The sequence below is a fragment of the Anguilla rostrata genome, chromosome 7, assembly GCF_018555375.3.
Source record: "Anguilla rostrata isolate EN2019 chromosome 7, ASM1855537v3, whole genome shotgun sequence".
In the NCBI taxonomy this organism is placed as follows: domain Eukaryota; kingdom Metazoa; phylum Chordata; class Actinopteri; order Anguilliformes; family Anguillidae; genus Anguilla; species Anguilla rostrata.
Window position 1 is genome coordinate 9,414,419 of NC_057939.1, and position 18,222 is coordinate 9,432,640.

At 42.0% G+C, this 18,222-nt stretch overlaps 1 protein-coding gene and 1 long non-coding RNA gene across 3 annotated transcripts; both read right to left on the reverse strand.

Moving 5' to 3' along the window:
• Positions 1-553: 553 nt before the first annotated feature.
• LOC135258938 (uncharacterized) lies at positions 554-3,141 on the reverse strand. The gene is made up of 2 exons (XR_010331158.1): positions 1,334-3,141; positions 554-1,167 (listed from the first exon to the last, which is right to left on the reverse strand). It is a non-coding gene; the product is annotated as an uncharacterized LOC135258938 (long non-coding RNA).
• Positions 3,142-3,674: 533 nt separating this feature from the next.
• Positions 3,675-16,109, reverse strand: epyc (epiphycan). Of its 2 annotated transcripts, none has more exons than XM_064342664.1 (7): positions 15,967-16,109; positions 13,151-13,353; positions 7,147-7,576; positions 6,098-6,256; positions 5,322-5,524; positions 5,106-5,201; positions 3,675-4,544 (listed from the first exon to the last, which is right to left on the reverse strand). In XM_064342664.1, the coding sequence occupies exons 2-7, from the start codon at positions 13,346-13,348 to the stop codon at positions 4,374-4,376; spliced, it is 1,257 nt and encodes a 418-aa protein (XP_064198734.1). In that variant the 5' UTR covers positions 13,349-13,353; positions 15,967-16,109; the 3' UTR covers positions 3,675-4,373. The 2 variants fall into 2 exon arrangements, with proteins under 2 accessions (XP_064198734.1, XP_064198735.1); XM_064342665.1 differs by lacking the exon at positions 15,967-16,109 and adding an exon at positions 14,190-14,333.
• Between the last annotated feature and the right edge of the window lie 2,113 nt (positions 16,110-18,222).

Sequence of the window (18,222 nt, forward strand, 5' to 3'; positions counted from 1 at the left end):
TAATTTATATTAAACATACTTGCTTGAATATCGAAGCAAAAAATTTGAATATTTTAAAGAATCCAACAAAATGTTTCCCTTCTGAACTTCAGTAGTAGATTATCATAAATTTCAGGACTTTGAGATAAGAGGAACCCGGAGTATGATTAAATTCAGCTGACTCAAAGCTGAGAAACAAGCCCAAGCTTGCAAGACTAAAAGCATTAATCAGACAAGCGCTCTGGATGGGTCTATCACAACACTTCAGAGACTTGTTCCCCATCCATGCAGCTGTAATTAAACCCACATCCACTTCAACACCATCACCAGACCCCAAGGACCTGCTCACAAATCAAGGAATATCAATTCTATTCGCCACAATAGGCACACCACCACTGGGACATTTCCCATGTAATGAATATAAAGCTTTTAATTACACCAATTTCATGCTAGAAAAAACCCTGTTCCCATTTTAATCCCAACGACTTAACCTCACGCTGCAATTGAAAAGTAACCTCCGCAATTTGACAAGCCTGACCATGTCTTCAACAAAACAAAAACAAAGGAAGACAAATTCATTTTAAAATGTTTTATTAAGTTTTATTTTCGCTTCAGTGCAGACATTGATGTAAACATGTATTGTAGTTCGCCCCGCCTCACTGGACTGACATTATCCAAAATATGCCAATCAAAAATAGATAAGCGTGCACTGATGAATTAACTGGCCTACCCGTGCCGTTATCCACACTGTAAAATGTCCATCTACCATCAGGATTTTCCAGGCGCCAGCAAGGTAATTATGATTTCAGAGTTAAATCCCCACCCGAGTTCAGCAGGCTGGTAACTGAGAGTAACAGAGTATCATTTCAAAAAAGTCTGAGGGTCAAAAAGCAATCTTGCCATCTTGACATGAATTTTTGAAAATTTTTCCACTTGATTTACATGTAAACCAGGAAGTCTGAAAATTCCCTCTATTGGACAAGCACGTAAAGTGATGTGCAACAATGAGTGACAAAATGTGTCATGCAAAAAAAAAAGAAATTAAACCATTACCCATGTGAGTGTCCACAGGATCTGCAGTCAGAGCGGCTCCACTGTGCAACACCTAGTGCTCAGGGGGACGAAAGGCTGGTGGTTAAGGCTCTGTGGGCCACAGGAACTCAGATACTTCACACAGGAAGTCTAAATCTGAAAGCAAGGAGTAATACATTCACGCACTGTTTCAAGTTAAATGAACACCACCAATTTCGATTTAAAAAGCTGTATTTAACACTGGACCAAGTACAAAATCATAGGACAGCATCATATCATGCACGCACCATGTTGTACCTGTATCGCGATGCAACAGGTTTACCTGCAGGCCGCGACGGCAAGAGCAGAGCCGATTTCTGAGGCTCGGACAGCCGAGTGACACTGCGGTCTGCAAGACGGAGGAAGAGCGTCCCATGCAGACAGACCGTGTCAGGTGCGTCACTGTGGGACAGGGAAAACCCAACAATGAAAGCTTTGAAAGTTTTTTTGGAGTGGGGGAAACGTCCAGAAAAGAGCCATTAAATCACACAGTGCTTAATTTAAAAACCAGGAACACACTAGCTACATACAAACATCCCACACCTAGGCCGAAACCACTCGTTTACATGTAATCGTGCCAACCAAGTTAACAAAACATTTCCCACATTTTTAAGTCAGAAAAAGGCTCCCTTTAAAAGTCCATTTCGGTCCTCTAACTCGCTCCACCGTAGAGTTGGAAAACATTCTCAAAGTCTCTCTCTTGGAATTCCACTGTACTTTCATAAGCGGAGTCCAAATACATGTACACGTTCTGCGGCGAGGTGGAATCCGCATAAACCGACCGACATTGGTCATGTCCCGAAAAGTCCATTGCAGTACTTATATTTACACTTGAACACATTTCATCCTCATACGCAAAGTCTTGATAGACGAGGCGCATCAAATACTGCGTTGTGTTGCCGGGGGCCATAGTTCCGGGAGGAACATGTCCGCCTTCTAACTTCATAAGCGGCGAAACATTCCTGGCCTTGTAACGACTGGCAAAACGGATCCAGTACGACTGTTTGTCACTGGTCTTACGGGTACGAGTGTGGCGGCAGCTTTTCCTCGCCGTGGTCCTGTTGACCCTCCATTTCTTCACCAGCTTTTCTCTTTCGTTGCCGAGACACTTCATCCGCCGCCATTTTGTGCATTTTAATCTCAAACAAGCTCGCGGCCTTACTTCTTCACGACTTCTTTTCACATCCATTGATTCTATACACATTCTACTAAACGATTAGTCTCTCAGTTCCACCTACTCAGCAGGCAAGAGCGTTAAAACAAACTAGCTAGTTACTTGACTAGCCAGATTCGAAAATCAACTAGGTAATGCAGTTAACAACTGGAATTGTATGACTGGAATTTAGTAAGAACTACTCGCTTCTCAGGATAAAAAGCGATTCTAAAGCACGCGACAAACCCAGGTTGTCTTTGAGTGAAGATTATACTTGGTTTACATCCAGTCAAGCACAATACCTTCCTAGTTCCCTTGCTCGCCTCAAGCCCAAAACCTGCCGGATTACTAAACAAAACGTTAACTGAACGTGTGATAAACGCACAGGATGTGGGAAGTAGGAGTGACTTGTGTCACGTGTCTGAACGTAATAGCCAATTAGATTCACTTCTCCATCAACGTGTCTACAAGTTTGTAGTCCTAAAGCCAGTCAGGAAGTAAGTTCGCATTTTTGAGCCATGGGTTACGTGCTTTGAAAAAAGTAAGTTGCTAACAAGTTGCGAAATTTAAACTGCAACAAAGGTAGAATTTTGGCAACCGCAACTCAGGTTTTCGTACTAGCCCGCCCGCAAGCTACAACCGTTGTAGTTTCAATGTCATGGAAAAAAGTATGGACAGCTGACACCCAACGTCTCTTTCGAAATGCAATTAATGTGGCGTTGCTCCGGACGGCACTGGGTGCAGTGGGTAGCACTGTGCCCACACAGCAAGAATATAATGAAAATAGAAACAGAAAGCCGCCTGGGTTCTGGGCCTTTCTGTTTGTAGCTTGCATGTTCTCCCCATGTTCACGTGGGTTTCCTCCGGGTACTCCGGATTCGTCCCACAGTCCAAAGACATGCCGGTAGGATAATTGGAGACTCTAAAATGCCCATAGGTATGATTGTGTCTGAAAATGGTGAGTGAATGGTGTGTATGCCCTGCGATAGATTGACGATAGATTGGCCTGTTCAGCGTGTATTCCCACCTCTTGCCAAATGCACGCTGGGATAGGCTCCAGCACCCCACAACCTTGCCCAGAATAAGTGGGTATAGATAATGGAAGGATGGAACTAAGGGGCCAAGCCCAAACCATGAAAAACAGCCCCAGAACAAGGGGTGTTCACATACTTCCGATTATAAAGTGTATGCCCGAAACAGAGCTGTGGCAGCCAGCACAAATTTTCCTCAGCAATGCCTTTCTCAATGGAGTGCTGGTGATACTCTAGGGGTGACCTTTGTGTTTGTGGGGTGCAAGCGAAAGGCCAGATTTAACACTCTGGCTCATGACAGTGGGTTTGCATGGTTTAGTGGAAATATAATTGCTGAATGAATGTGTGGGTGTCCTCTAAATTACATCTGCAGCACTTTTATAGTATTTTGTTTGTCTCCATAAATCACCTGACAATGAAGACGTTAAATCACTCCTGTCTCCTGTCATTAAAACAACTTTATTCAATGTGGCATTTCAGTACAAAGCACACAAAGACTATTATTAACCCAAACCATACCCCACCAAATGAGACATATCATGTTGCATCTTTAAAAATTTCCAAAGCATAGTATATATTCAGAATAACCGTTAGCTTTGTAATAAACCAAATTTTGATGTTTGTGTCAAAAAATCTCTTGATTATATATTTTTATATTACAGACTTTACAACAGTTGCTTTCATATAAATGCTTCCTTTATTTACGCCAGGCAGTTTTGTTAAGTCAGTATGCTCTAAAGTAATGCTCTAACAGCCTATTGTTTGTACATCATTATTGTGAAACTTCTTTACAGAGAAAGTTTTGGATCCATGAATCACACACCAAAAATAATCATCGTTCATACAAATAAAATTGACAAAAATACTCAGGAATCTTTGAACATTAATCTTTTATCTTTTCCCCAGCATTCTGTGGCTTAGCAAGGATTAAGTTTCCAATAGTTTGTTTTTGTGTGTCTGAATATACTTAAGTCAGTCCTTCAATTAATGTGCAGGGTACACAGACATACAGACACTGTGTGTGTGTGTGTGTGTGTGTGTGTGTGTGTGCGTGTGTGTGCGTGTGCATGCCTGCATGTGTGCGTGCATGTGTGTGTGTATGTTTGTGTGTGTGTGTGTGTGTGTGTGTGTGTGTGTATTTAGATTAGGTCCCCGATGGGTACACGGGGCAGACAGACATAGGCCTGTGGGGTCTTGCTCAAGTTGACTGGGTTGCCATCCAGTCGGATATCCTCCAGCGCGTTGCGAATATATTTAGGATCATGTGAGTTGCAGAAAGTATCCTCGTGTATAATCTGGATGTTGTTGTTCTGCAACCAGAGGGTAAAACCAATGTGAATCTATGTACAGCATTAACACATTCTGTATAATTACACACAACAAAACCGTTCAAGCTTTAGGGCCGTGAAGCCTTCTTCAAATGTCGCAATATTGACCCATGCTCAGATCTTTTAGCTAGCTGTTACCTGATTCACCAAGAGTTTTGAAAATTAGAAATACAACATTCATTTCAGAGCACCTAACCAAAAAATTCTGTGCCATTCATTGACAGTTGTAATGACAAAATACACACAAAAAAAATGAAATCATGAAAAGTAAAAAGAATTATGTGGCCATATGTTGATTTTTTTTGTGTTTGAGTTTGGCACCACATGGGTTGACAATAAGCAGTAAATCCTGATGACGTATTATACAACTTCCTAGTTCTCTGACTCCAAAAATAATTTCGCCCAAAGTTATGTGCCATCCTGGAACTCCAGTGTTCCACACTGGTTATGAGTCCTGTCTCATGTTAGCTGCGTGAACAACATAGCAGAAAGAGTATAGTTCACTGCCACCAGAGGGCAGTGTTGAAACAGCACCAAGAGTACCTGCAAGTGAAGGGAGCGCAGACTGTGCGGCAGCGGCAAGGGAATGTGGTCTATCTCATTGTCGGTCAGGTAGAGGTACAGCAGGTTGGTCATATCCTACAAAATGATTTTTAAAAATTATAACCCCATCACTGTATTTTACAGAAAGTGTAAAACATCTAAATGCAATGAGCTGTAATATTTCCTGTTTTGTGTGGTAGTGCAGTCACCCCTCACCTTGAAAGCCTCTCTCTGGATGCTTCTGCTTCCCAGCCTGTTGTGGCTGGCATCGAGGAGGGTCATGGTGGCGGGCAGCGGTGGCAGCTGTGCCAAGCTGTTCTCCCTCACCAGCAGCTCCTCCAGGGCGGGCAGCTTGACAAGGGCATCCCTGTCGATCTGGGAGACCTGGTTACTGGTCAGATCGATCCTCTTCAGCTTGTCTGCGGTCACAGATAAAACGGCAAAACTCACCGAGGGCATGGACATGGTGACTTTCAAATATGTCCCATTATACGTATTCCTTTCAGAGATGTGAGCCTCACTGACTTGGGAAATGTGTGCTCGGTTGGTTTAGGGTTTTACTGAAACAAAATAGTTCTGGGAGCTCCCCATGCCCCTTATGATTCAACATTTACTGACATACAGGAAAGCTTTTTAACCACACTTGCTGGATTTTTGGGGGTTCAGGCTTGGTCTTTCCTCATTTTTTCCCATTTCCTGTTTCTAAAAAGCGTCATTGTGACAATACCTCTCTAAAAATCACAATACAATAAAGTTGAATTGAATTGAATAGAAAGCCTAATTAGATTTTTTAAGCTGCAATATCCTCGTGACAAACCACGCATGTATCCCCCTTCCTTTCACACCACGTTGCCACTTGAACAGTTAAATTTTGGTCCATGAGGTGAGCGTTTTAGCTGGACAAGTTGCCAGGCCTTTACCGGCTATTAGCTATGAGCTTACTGTGAAACCCTGTAGTCCTGCTACAGTGGAAGACCTGAACCTGCACATACTCATGTGAGCAAAGTCCTCCTTGTTGATCTTGGTAATTTTGTTGAAGCGAGCGTAGAAGTGAGTGGTCTCTTTGGGCAGGGGTGGGACTGTCTCCAGCTTCACATCATCGCAGTAGACTGAGCCGCCCATGCAGGTACAGAGAAGGCAGGTTGGTAGACCTGGGGGAAGCCATAGGATCGATCAAACACAGCGTGTAGGGATGATGTATGTATAAGGCTGTGTACTATAAATACCCTCAGTCCAAAACCCTAAATCCCCAGGGACTTTAAAGATTGTGCTATTGGCCTAATACATAGATTTAAGTATCCAGAAAGTTACATTTTCAGGGGTACAATCAATGCCATTAAATCTTCATTGTTCTCACTCATAGTCTTACAACTTGTAGAATTAATACTGAGCTGTCATTTGTGTTGCTTACAAAGAGACTTCTAGGCCTATCCCTTTTAAAGTAACTTGCCTCTCCACTATGTGTCACAACACAAATAATGCTGACAATTGCTTCTTCTGGAAGTTACTGAGAGATATTTTTTAAAGTATTTTTTTTACTTGGTGGTGAGATGGTGAGATGTGAGATAGGTAAGAGGGATTATAGACAGAGTGGCTTGTTTTAAAGTGGTGAGTTTCAGATTGGGTCTGAAGTCTGGGTAGGTTTATACAGGTGTCTTCAGCAGGTGAGTTGCATGCTGGCAACTGAGTAGGCATACAGTATATTTAGGACATGTGAACAGGGAGTAGTACAGCATCTAGAATAGTATATCGCAGTGGCAGTGTTACAGGTAGGTGACTGAGGTTTGAGTGATGTTAAAGGCAAACAAATTTTCAGAAAAGTGAGCAACTGACACCGGTGAATATGTCTACGGAGGTTTGGACCGGGGTGCAGTGATATGGGTGAGCTGGTCTTTGGCAGGTGGGTTGTATCTGAGATGGGAGAACAATACGCCAGCTGGGAAGGAACATGGAACTGGCAGCAGGCTAAAAAGTGATTATATTTGGGCCAGTGGTGCTGGTGTAAAAGGTGAGCAGTGTAATGAAGATGTTTTTCACTGACCCTTCTGTGTGTCCGGACCCATCAGCACGCCGGGGATCACAGGGCTGCCCGTGGCTCTCGGGGGCTGTGGCCTCGGGGGCTGTGGCCTCAGAGGAACCTCCTCTTCCTCTTCAACCTCCCACTCCTCCACCTTCTCCTCCTCCTCTTCCTCCTCCTCCTTCCAAACATCCTCCTCTCCTTCCTGTTCCTCCTCCTCCTCTTCCTGTCCCACTTCCTGCTCTTCTTCTTCTTCTTCTACCTCCTCCTCCTCCTCCTCCTCCACATCCACTTCCTCCATGTCCTCCTCTTCCCGATATTCCTCCTCCTCTTCCTGGTCCTCCTCCTCTTCCTGTTCCACCTCCTCCTCCTCTTCCTCCTCTTCCTCTTCCTCCAGGGAGGCAGCAGGGGCCTGGTACCCATCCACCATGGGGGCCAATGTCCCAATCTCTATCTACAACCAGAATCACAGACACCGCATGTCTCAGTCACAAAATGTCTCCTGGTGGAGGTATATAGTGTGGGGACTTTTGTAAAGTGAATATTGAATTATGCAGCCTCCCACTCCTCCATAGAATTTTGTAAGTATTTTCTATTCCTGATATCAGTCATTTCTTTTGTTCAGACAAAAATAGCTTTTTTGAGTAAAAAATGCACCAATACTATATATATATATATATATATATATATATGTACATATTTAAGGTTGTGTGGTTAATTAATGACAGCTGGAAAATGCCACAGCTTTTTAGAACTGGAGTGGTTAAGTGCTAAAGCCTTGCTACTTCGCTCTAGAGTAAATCAAGCCAGAGTCTGAATTGTCAGTAAAGGCCACGCCTTCAAAAACTGCCAGCACAGCATCTGCCTTCAACCGTCAGGCTTCCAGCTTAATGTACGACTACGTTCTGCAGTTCCACCCCTGGCCACACAGTGGCACTGGGCGCCCACGCTGAGCCTTGAACAGGAACAGCCATTCGCTCTCTGACATATAGGAATGAAATTCTCTCACAGTGAGAAATGGTCCTTGTGGAACCAAGACACTCATGGTAGCACAAAAAACATATTTCAATGCAAGGAGCACACGAGAGTCTCCACATATGCACTTGGAGATGAATGTATGCTTTGTTGAGAATTAATTTAGATTGATTTTATGTAGCACAACAAACATTACCCAAGCATCCAAATCATCTGAATATCTTTAACAAAAAAGGTAAAATAAAGAACTGTACACCACTGATACAACGTCCATCTCGTTGGAAAACTCTTTCTGCAGAAATATACGGATTTCTTACATGGATATACCTAGACTATTCTAAGTGAATAATTATCTCTATTCAACAATATCATTGGGTGATAATAATAATGTAGCTTCTCACACTGGAAGCAAGGGGTGTTGAAGAACTACTTCAACTCATTTTTGGACTGCATTGTCCAGTGTGCACCTGGCCTACCTGCACAATTCCATTGAACGTACATACACATACACAGGATATTGTTCATTGTCAAAGACAGAGAACATGGTATAGCGGTTTCTAGCCCCGGCGCTTCTAATTTTAATTATGTTTTTCATTAAGCCAAGAAAGAACCTGCACCCCAGCTATGATGCTGGCATAGGTACAAGTGGGTCAGAGACTCATTGGATTCATAAGATGAAGTTGTGCTAATGAATAACAAAGATTTCTAGAAGAAGGAAGCTTTCCAGAATTTTTTCTTCTACAAGTAATATTCCGTGAACAGTTTCTGGCTAATCAACCATAGAAAGATTGCATGTCTGAATCACCCTTTAACACATGTTTGTTCTTATAAAATATTCTTGTTCTCTCCAGAAACATATGTGTGTGATTACTGTGGCTACAGTGAAATTGAGAGGACTGTGTTAGAGGTGTGTGTGCATAAGTGTATGTGTATACATTTGCACGTATGTATGTACGCATGTGCGTATGTATGTATGTATGTATGTATGCATGCTTGCCTGCATGTACCAGCTGCCATATCACAATGTATGTTTCTCCTGCTGAGAGGCTGGAGCTGAGTAAGTGTGCTGGTTGGTTAATATTTGGGTAGAAGACCTGGGAAGGCACAGTTTCTGTTAGAAGTGCTGCTGGTGGCCAGTAGTGGGTGGTCTTTCCTCTGAACCAAACAAAATACCTAGTGCTACCTTTTGGATGAGATGTTAAACCAAGGTTCTGACTCTGTTTGGTCATTGTGGATCTCAAACTTATCTCTAAGAGAAGGGGGTTTCATGGAATCCTATAAAAATTTTAATACTGGCATTCCCAAGATGGCTGCCAAATTGTCCCTTAGTTTCTCTCCCTACAAACAGTCTAATGTGCAGTGGGTGTTTTGTTGCAAAACAGTACAACACAGGTGGACACTAGTGGTGGTTGAGGTGTGTCTCACCTTTCACTGTGAAGAGGTCTGAGATCATGAAAAGCACCATATAAATCAGGAGTGCACAACAAGGGCCGATCCATTTCAAGAATTGCGCCAACCTCTGCTCTTTATTATTTATTTAGATCAATCATATCTTAATCTGACATTTGTATTTGTATAAGCACCAGCTAAAGCCACAGACCGCTAGCGTATCCTTATATGTATATTTTACTGTGATCAAGTGAACCACTATAGTTTATAGAGCTGTCAGAAAACTAAATCTAAGGTAAATGGCTGGAACAAAAACCAGCACACGGACCAGAGTTGTACACACCCAATATAAAATAAATCGATTATTATTATTATTATTATTATTATTATTATTATTATTATTATTATTATATGCATGTGTGTGCATTCTTGCGTCCATGTACATGCGTGTGCATATGTGCATGCGTGTGCCTCATTCCAGGCCTCAGGCTTGAAATCTGAAACACACCGAAGTCCTGCAGCAGGTCTGGGTTTGCCTAAAGGGTCAAAGGTCGGCGAAGCACTTCATTTCAAACATTTTTGCTGTCGTTGACGCCTTGATGGCTGAACAATCTCATAAAAAAATGTGAGGAGAAGATTAACCGTGGAGATTTTACAAGGCCTGATTTTGTTATTTAGATTTAGTTGACATTGCCTTCACAAAGTAATCAAACTGTCTTTCTCGATGTGAAGTTATAATGACCCTGAAACTTTTATGGGAAATAAGCAACAGAGAAAACTGTAACAACAGTCTGAGTTATGAATTATGCATAACACTAGAAAAAAGCTATTAACAGCATGTCCCACAACAAAAGTCAAAAATAATTATAAAATTCTGCTTGCAACATGTATTACAGGACTTGTAGACACAAATATGGGGCGGAACCAAGTAGAACAATTCCTTGCACTTGCACTACAATTGAATTAACCTAATATTTTACTACTGTATAAACAGTAATGGGATCTTCTACAGATCCATCTCTATTGAGCTTCCTAAAGCAATGTTAGGAAATTTTGTTTTAAAAGATATTATTTACTTGTGCTAGTGGCCTGCCAGTTTCAAGCCGTAGAAATTTCCCATCTTAAATTAAGGAAATTATGATACCACAGCTTCTCAGACAGCTGATTCATATGCCAAATGAAAGGGAACATATCAAAGCATACTAAAACTTAATGTTCATTTGGATTTTTTGAAACTTTATCTTTTCCCCTTTTTTTATGTTCCTCCACCAACCTAGCCAAGAACAAATTTTATGTTTGGGTAAATTACATTTTACATTAATCTAACAGATGCTCTGATTCAGAGTGACTTACGATATAGTTCAATTGCATAAATATTTTCTACCACTGCCCTTTGTGGTGTCAGCAGTTATCAACTATAGAATGAGTTCGCATTGATGTTGGAACTTAAAATGGGGGCAGGGGTGACAATTTAAACTCAAGTCCTTGTGGGTCATCATGTCTGCTGGTGGTGCATGTATTCTTTAGCCAACCAATGTCTTAAATGAAATACTGGTGCTGAAACACACAAAAACCCAGCAGACACTATGGCCCTCCAGACCTAGTTTCCGACACCTGTGATACTAGCAATTAGAAGTAAAAAAAAAAAAAAACTCCTGCCACACATCTCTCTTCAAGGATTTGTTACAGGAACTCAACAGCAAGAGCATATGATCACTGCTGACACAAGAGAATTATACAACTGAGAATTTCAGACTTTGTTCTCATATCAAATGACCTAAAACGGGTATTTGTACATCAAATAAGTGGGCCAAAGACAGATTCTTGTTGTACTCCAGAAGAAAATAGCTGCTGTGGAGAGACAGGGCCCTTTGAGGTTACAGGAGGCTGAAAATTGGAAAGGTAGCACATTTGAAGGGCTTAGCTGGATAAACCCCAGGTGGCTAACCTCCAAGGGATGGATCTGAACTTGGATGGCCACCACCCACTTCTGGACTTGACTAACAGGGTGAACATCTGTGGGAACATGGATTGGACAGCAGGGATCATTAGGGGCTACCACGTACTAGCTTCTACCCCTGATTTGGTCTTCTCTCTCTTTTTGTAAGTTTTCAAGCTACAGGATGTAGGCCAGTGAAATCTAGACAGAGCAGGGCTGTGACTCAGAATAGCCCATCCTGTTAGTCATCTCGACAGAGCATAGTTTGGTAATGGGGCTTCAAGGACCAACTGCATTAAGGGCCAACTCCCTTTTAGTCATTTTCCCCTGCCAGAGGAGAAACCATTTCCTCACAGACAGTAAGATGGCAAAAACCTATTTATACATCTGAATTTAAAATCTTAGGCCTGCTGGTGGAATTGAACAATACAGAACACTGTTATATTCATTGATGTTATAGATATATTTCAGTCATGTTCACTTATTTGCATCCTTGTGCCCAAATAATTGCAAAAGGCACCAATAATCAAATGTTATTCAATTGATTTACACTTTGATAATTCTTTTAAGTTGGTGAAGTTGCTTTTGTATACAGATATTGTGCTGAATGCAGACAGTGGAATTGCCTGCTGTACATCATGATCAGCTCATGATGTGGGTTTGGCTTCAAGATTCATTTTCCAAAACATTGAGTCCACTGTTTCTTATTATACCAGCCCAGCATAGTTTCGGTGCTTCACAAAAGAAGAGAGCATAAACCGGAACGCATAGTGTGTTAAAAAAAGGTTGTTTAAGGGTTCCCCTTCCAAACCTCCACTGCAGACGTTCCACATCACTTCCAGCTTGGTCTGAATTTAAGTGCATTTTTTGGCAGGGTCAGCCCTCCTTCCTGATTCTATCTTCGCCATTTTTTTTTCACTCACTGTCTCATGATTCAGAAAAAAGGTAAGCTGTCTGGACTTGGGTAGCAACTCAGTGGGTAGTAAGAGAGAGGAGAACAGGTTTGGCTTAAGCACAGTCTGGCACACTTCAGCATTCTAACCTAAATATATGGAAAATCGTTATGCCGAGCATCAAACTTGCTTTCACGGGGTATTGTAAAAACAGACACAACACATTTAAAACACATTTATATTTGGGGTTAGTGTCAGAGTTGCGAATCCATCATTTCCTCAAGAAAACAAAGTTACAGCTCCTTAATCTTTAGCTTTCAATTTGCATCAAATGGGTAATAAGAATTGTTTTTCTTTATCGTGGCACTGTGATGCCACTTTTCCTGTGACATTTTTATTCAGGTCAAAAGACAGTTACATAACAATGATTGTGTTATCTAACTGTCTTTTTTTTTAGCATCCAACACACACGTTCTTGTGATGAAGCAGGCTCTGCTGAAAGAAACCTGTGAGATTTGTTCCTTTTGTGCTGTAACCTGCTGAACCTCAGGGAATCACTGTCTTTCTCGCTTTCTCTATTATACCAATTTCTTCAACCTACACTTGGCAATTTCACACCCATACTTAGGTAGCTAAGTATGGTTGCCACTTGTCTTATAGTTATTGTAACATTTATAATAATATTCTGTCCCTTAACAGATTTCCTCATGCCAAGTGATCGATCCACACCACTGTGACAGACACCAAGTATAAAACACAAGTTGAAATCTGCATGATCTTTTCACGCCAACAGCAACACTACATTAACAGCATGAAAGCCTGAAGTTCTTACCTGAGGCTCATCAATGGTCAGTTCATCGTCGTAGTCGTAGATGTCGTGGTTCTCCAAGTTCAAGTTGTCCAGATCTACATCGTAGTTGGCGGAATCATATGTGTCAAGCTCTTCCTGCCGAGTCTGTCTTGAGGGTGCGGCCACAGAGACCCTCAAGATGAGAAGGCCCAAAAGAAAGTGCACCATCATCTTCATCATCCCGCCTGCAAGAGAACTTCATTACTACCTTGTTTTCTCGTCTCCTTATAACTTATTAGATGCTAACTGGCTGCAACAATAGTAAAGATTTGAATCATTTAATAAATTAAAGAACAAAAACATGATTCTTCCTTTTTCTGCCTCCTCCACTTTTTTGTGATCCACCTGAATCTCAATGGTTCCATATGTTACCAGTGACCTCTGACCTACAGCCTCCATTTTGTAATTGTATCCTCATTTTTCTCAGTCCCACCCTTTGGCACACAATGTCAGAGTTCATCAGATATGTCACGGAAAGGAATTTTAACATTGTTTAACCTCAGGGTTGTGGTTTTGTTATTGCGAGCATTCACTGTAGGTGAAGCCTCACAGCACTACAAACTTGTTGATTGCATGACTGTTCAGACAAATAACACTGATGGGATCTCCACTCTAAGGCCTATGTTCAGAGCTACATGCTGTTCATGCTTCTGACTTGCAAACTGCCATCTTAGGTCTGTTTAACCCTCCCCCTCCGCTATAAAAGGTCAGAGTTCATCTGATATATTCAGGGCAGGAATGCTTTCATCCTAGACACGAAAAATCTTTCTTATCTCGGGCAACCTCCTTATGAAACCCTGAGACATTGGTCTTAGTTTTCTATGGAGAACACATCTCTGCAAAGTAGTGTGATGATTCAAATGTATTATGGAACATTTAGGAAGGTCATATTTTTGTAAATGTGATTCCCAGACATATTTGAGGTCAGACTGAATCCTGGAACTTTAGATTCCCGCAGTCAAGAAGGTGGATCAAATCTCAAACCAAAGTTTTACTCTTGATTCCCTAAATTAAGACATACTTTTTAACCAACCATCACTCTGGGCTTCTACCCTGCAATAAGCTGAGCTGAGACATCCTCTGGAAGCAGAAAGTAGCTTGCTAAGGCTTTCAACTGCCCCGGTTAAAATGTGAAAAGGGTGCTGAGCTGGCCTAGGACAAAGTCCCCGGGAGTTTATTTCTCTCTGATAAAGAGACCGGAAATACGTGTCAGGAATGAGAGAGAAGCTGAGACTGTGGGGAGTGAGAGGAGATAGAGGAACGAGAGGAGAGAGAGAGAGAGAGAGAGAGACAGAGACAGAGACAGAGAGGCAGAGAGAGAGAGAGTCTGATGCTCGGTCGGACCTCAAGGCAAAATGAAAAGAAAGAAAGAGAGGTCCTGACAGAGGGCCTTTATGGGAGATAATCTTGGCCCGTCTCGGCATGCACGCTCAAAATTCCACCAGGGGCTGTGGACAGAGCATCAGTGAGTTATGACTGCAGGGGGAGATTTCGCTTCGGGGGAATACAGGGAGCTCTCTGATGTCCTCAAACAGTGAGACAGACAGTCAGACTGATACATACACACACACACACACACACACACACACACGCTTGCACTAGCACACACACCGACATGCATACACACACACACACACACACACGTGCATGCACACACACATGCACATGCACACACACTCACAGACTTTGCAGGCACTGTCTTTTGATGGAGTCTAAAATGTGACTGAACAGTAATGAAAATCACTTGCAGTTTCAGCAAAGAGATACATCTGCTTTGTGTTGTAAAAAACACTTCTTTTTGTGCTGGTCCACAAGTGTGCTGTCAGACAGTTATAATTACACTGTGCAGTGTATGAAGTGTCTGCGTGTGGCTTACAGTCAGCTGCTGTGTTTTTTTGTACATTCCAGACTTCTAATGATTTTACCGTTTCTTCTGAGCAGTGGGGATGGGCATAAATATCATACTGTAATTTTTTCCATAAACACCATATGCATGTATAAGTATGTGCAACTATGGATAGATGTAATCTACACACACATGCACACATGCATACACACACATGTGCACAAACACATTTGTTTACTTTCTTTGTTTTATATTAAGCTTAAGCATAATGATATTTTAATAGTATTGGTTGTCTTTTGTTCGTAATGCTACTTGTACAAATTACACAAAATTCATGAAAGCAGTGTGTTGTCATCCAGACCTGCCTTTGAGGTATTGTAGATCAATGTGTGCATTTTAGTGTCATCTTAGTGCAAAGGTAGGAGTCACATCATCACAAAATGTAAAAGAGAAGACAGACCAGCACGAAACAAAACTATGCATAACAGAGGCCATAATGAATTACTGATATTCGCTTCCACCTTAAATACTGTGTGATCAAGAGAAACCATTTCCAAATGAACTGGACTAAATGAAGCAAAGATAATATTACTCCTAAGGCCATCAGGATACTGATCACAAGATCACAGGAACAACCTTTTGAACCATATTTAAACATTAAATTCAGTAGCATATATAAATATATATATATATATATATATATATATATATATATATACATACATAACATATTACTATGAAATTTGAGCTTAAAAAAAAAAAACACAGAACCTGCAATGTAGTGTTAATAAGGTACTGTAGCCTACACATAGCATTGTATTGAACAATATTTCTGAGGGCTTCAACTAGTCTCAACCAAAATAATCAATTAGTCTCAACCAAACTGGTCAACTTGTCTCAACCAAATGGTGGAATTAAAATGAAGGGAAAGCCCAAAGCCCAATATTCTTACCTCTCTCTCCCGCTTTCCAAAATGGTCCTGGCCGGTGAGGTGAAGGTGCTGAGGGTTCGGGGGGCCTGGGAAATGGCGAGGGGTCGATTGGAATGGAGGTGAGAGGGAGGATGGTGTGTGTGCGTTTGTATGCATACGCTCTCCCTGACCCAGGTGTGTGTGTGTGTGTGTGCGCCCACGTACGTATACGTATGTGTGATGGCAGCTTGATTTTGGTCACTCTCCACCTTATCACCAGAAGAAGAAAAAAAACTGTAACAGAATACGAAGACCCCCCAAACTGCCTCCCCCCCCACCCACCTAATACCAACAAGAATAACTTTATTTGAGGAGGTTAATCAGTTTTATGTATGAAGTATTCGCCTTCCTTTTTCCTGAGGTGAAGATTCAGCGAACACATTCGCTTTCATGTACACATCTGTCGGGGACTCTGCTGTTGAACAATGGAGCCTCTGTGTGCCGGGCTTCCTTTTCTCTGCCGCTCGGTTGAGAAGGGAAGCCTTGGCCCTGCGAGGAGCCTCTCCGCACAGCCGCCGCCGCGCCGATGCCAGGAGCGCCGCGGCGGGGCTAGCCGGCTGACCGCAAAGGGCCCGGCCGGCCCTCTGAAGTCCCATGACAGTTTTCATGCGTCAGCTTTTTTCATCCCCGTTTGCGCCATTTTCCCCCTCACCAAAGACGGCTGAGCTTTTTTCTGATGTAGCGATACAGAACGTGCTTCCTGGTCTCAAGACTCCAAACTCCTGCGTGCTAAAGGCTAAAGTGGAGGTAATGCTAGGGATGGTTCTAAAAGCGTAATTGTTTACAATTATGGTGTAAGGCTTTTTTTTTTTTTTCAGGAACGGTTGTAATGTATCACATCAAATTCAGAGTGTAATTTATTCTGAGCTGTTGATATTGTGTGTCCAGATATATTTTTTCTTCAGAAGTATGGGTCTCCCAAGTACAAGCAGAAATTTAGCCACAAGGTAGGGCTCCGCTTCCTGCCTCTTTAATCTCTGACACTGCTTCAATCGGTAATGGTTAGCAGCTGGCACTCAGTGTGTTTGAACCCGTGAACGCTGAATTGAAAGACAAAAGCCTGGATCATACCCAAGCATAATACATCAAGACTACACAGCGCTGTAAGCCAGATTGCGGTTTAATGGCATATTCTCCTGCAAGATTGAAAACATGCCATTGAAAAATCAAGTTATCATAGATAGCAAACATCATCGTAAAGATGGGATCATTGCAGACCCCTGGACCCTGACTACTACCAATTATCACATTGAAACTGAAAGAATGTACACAGTTTCACCATATAAAACTCTTTATTCTCACTGATGCAAAACAAATGAGTGAATTAAACAAAAAATAGGTTATACTATCATCGTCACTGAACAGGCCTGCTATCATAATTAGATAAATGGGCCTCTATTCCCAATGTGTTTGTGTCACAGAGGTTCTGTATTTGAAGTTTTTGGTATGTTTTGTTCTTGTACGTACCATTTCAGAGACAGTGAAAGCAAACATTGCAACGTTGCAGAACTGTACAGTAACTGCCGAGTTGTGAACACAGTATGCTTAAGCACCACTCATACCAATGAGTTTTGTGGATTGTCACTGAAAGCCAAGAAATGGGTCCCAAAGCAGTGACGGTGTCTTTATGACTGGTATTCGATTGTTTTTATAACACAACTGTAGTACAAGTGTTTTTATCCAGGATTCATGGGATGTTTCAAAGACTGTTGATGGATTTCTACCTCAGTTGGTTGGAAATAGCTAAGTGATCCAACAAGTTGGATCAAGCTGGGCAATCGTACAGGAAAAATACGAAGGAAAAGCCTGAATGGCGAAAACCATCGGTGTCCATCTTAAAATCATTTTCTTTTCAAAACAGCCTGGTGAGAGGTACGGCATGGAGCAACAATCCAAGGCTTGTATTTCAGTGCATTCATTTGTCTGAGACATGCACAGATGTGTGGTTGAGGCGGATGGACTGTGTGACCGAAAAGCACCCTCAGAGATTCCGGCTTCCCACTGCTGCGGCATAAATCAGGAAACCTCAAAGTCAGCACACGCCAGATACAGGTGTAAATTACCCAGCAGTCACGGGATGGATCCGCGGCTGAATGATTAGTGAGTCTGCGTGCCATGAGAGGCAAGTGAATGAGTATTTGCACACCTGAGATCACTTTTTGTTGCGCAAATGCTAGCCACTGCATGGAAACACACCTGGAGTTTTTAAATTCACTATTTTGCATACCTGCTGGCCGT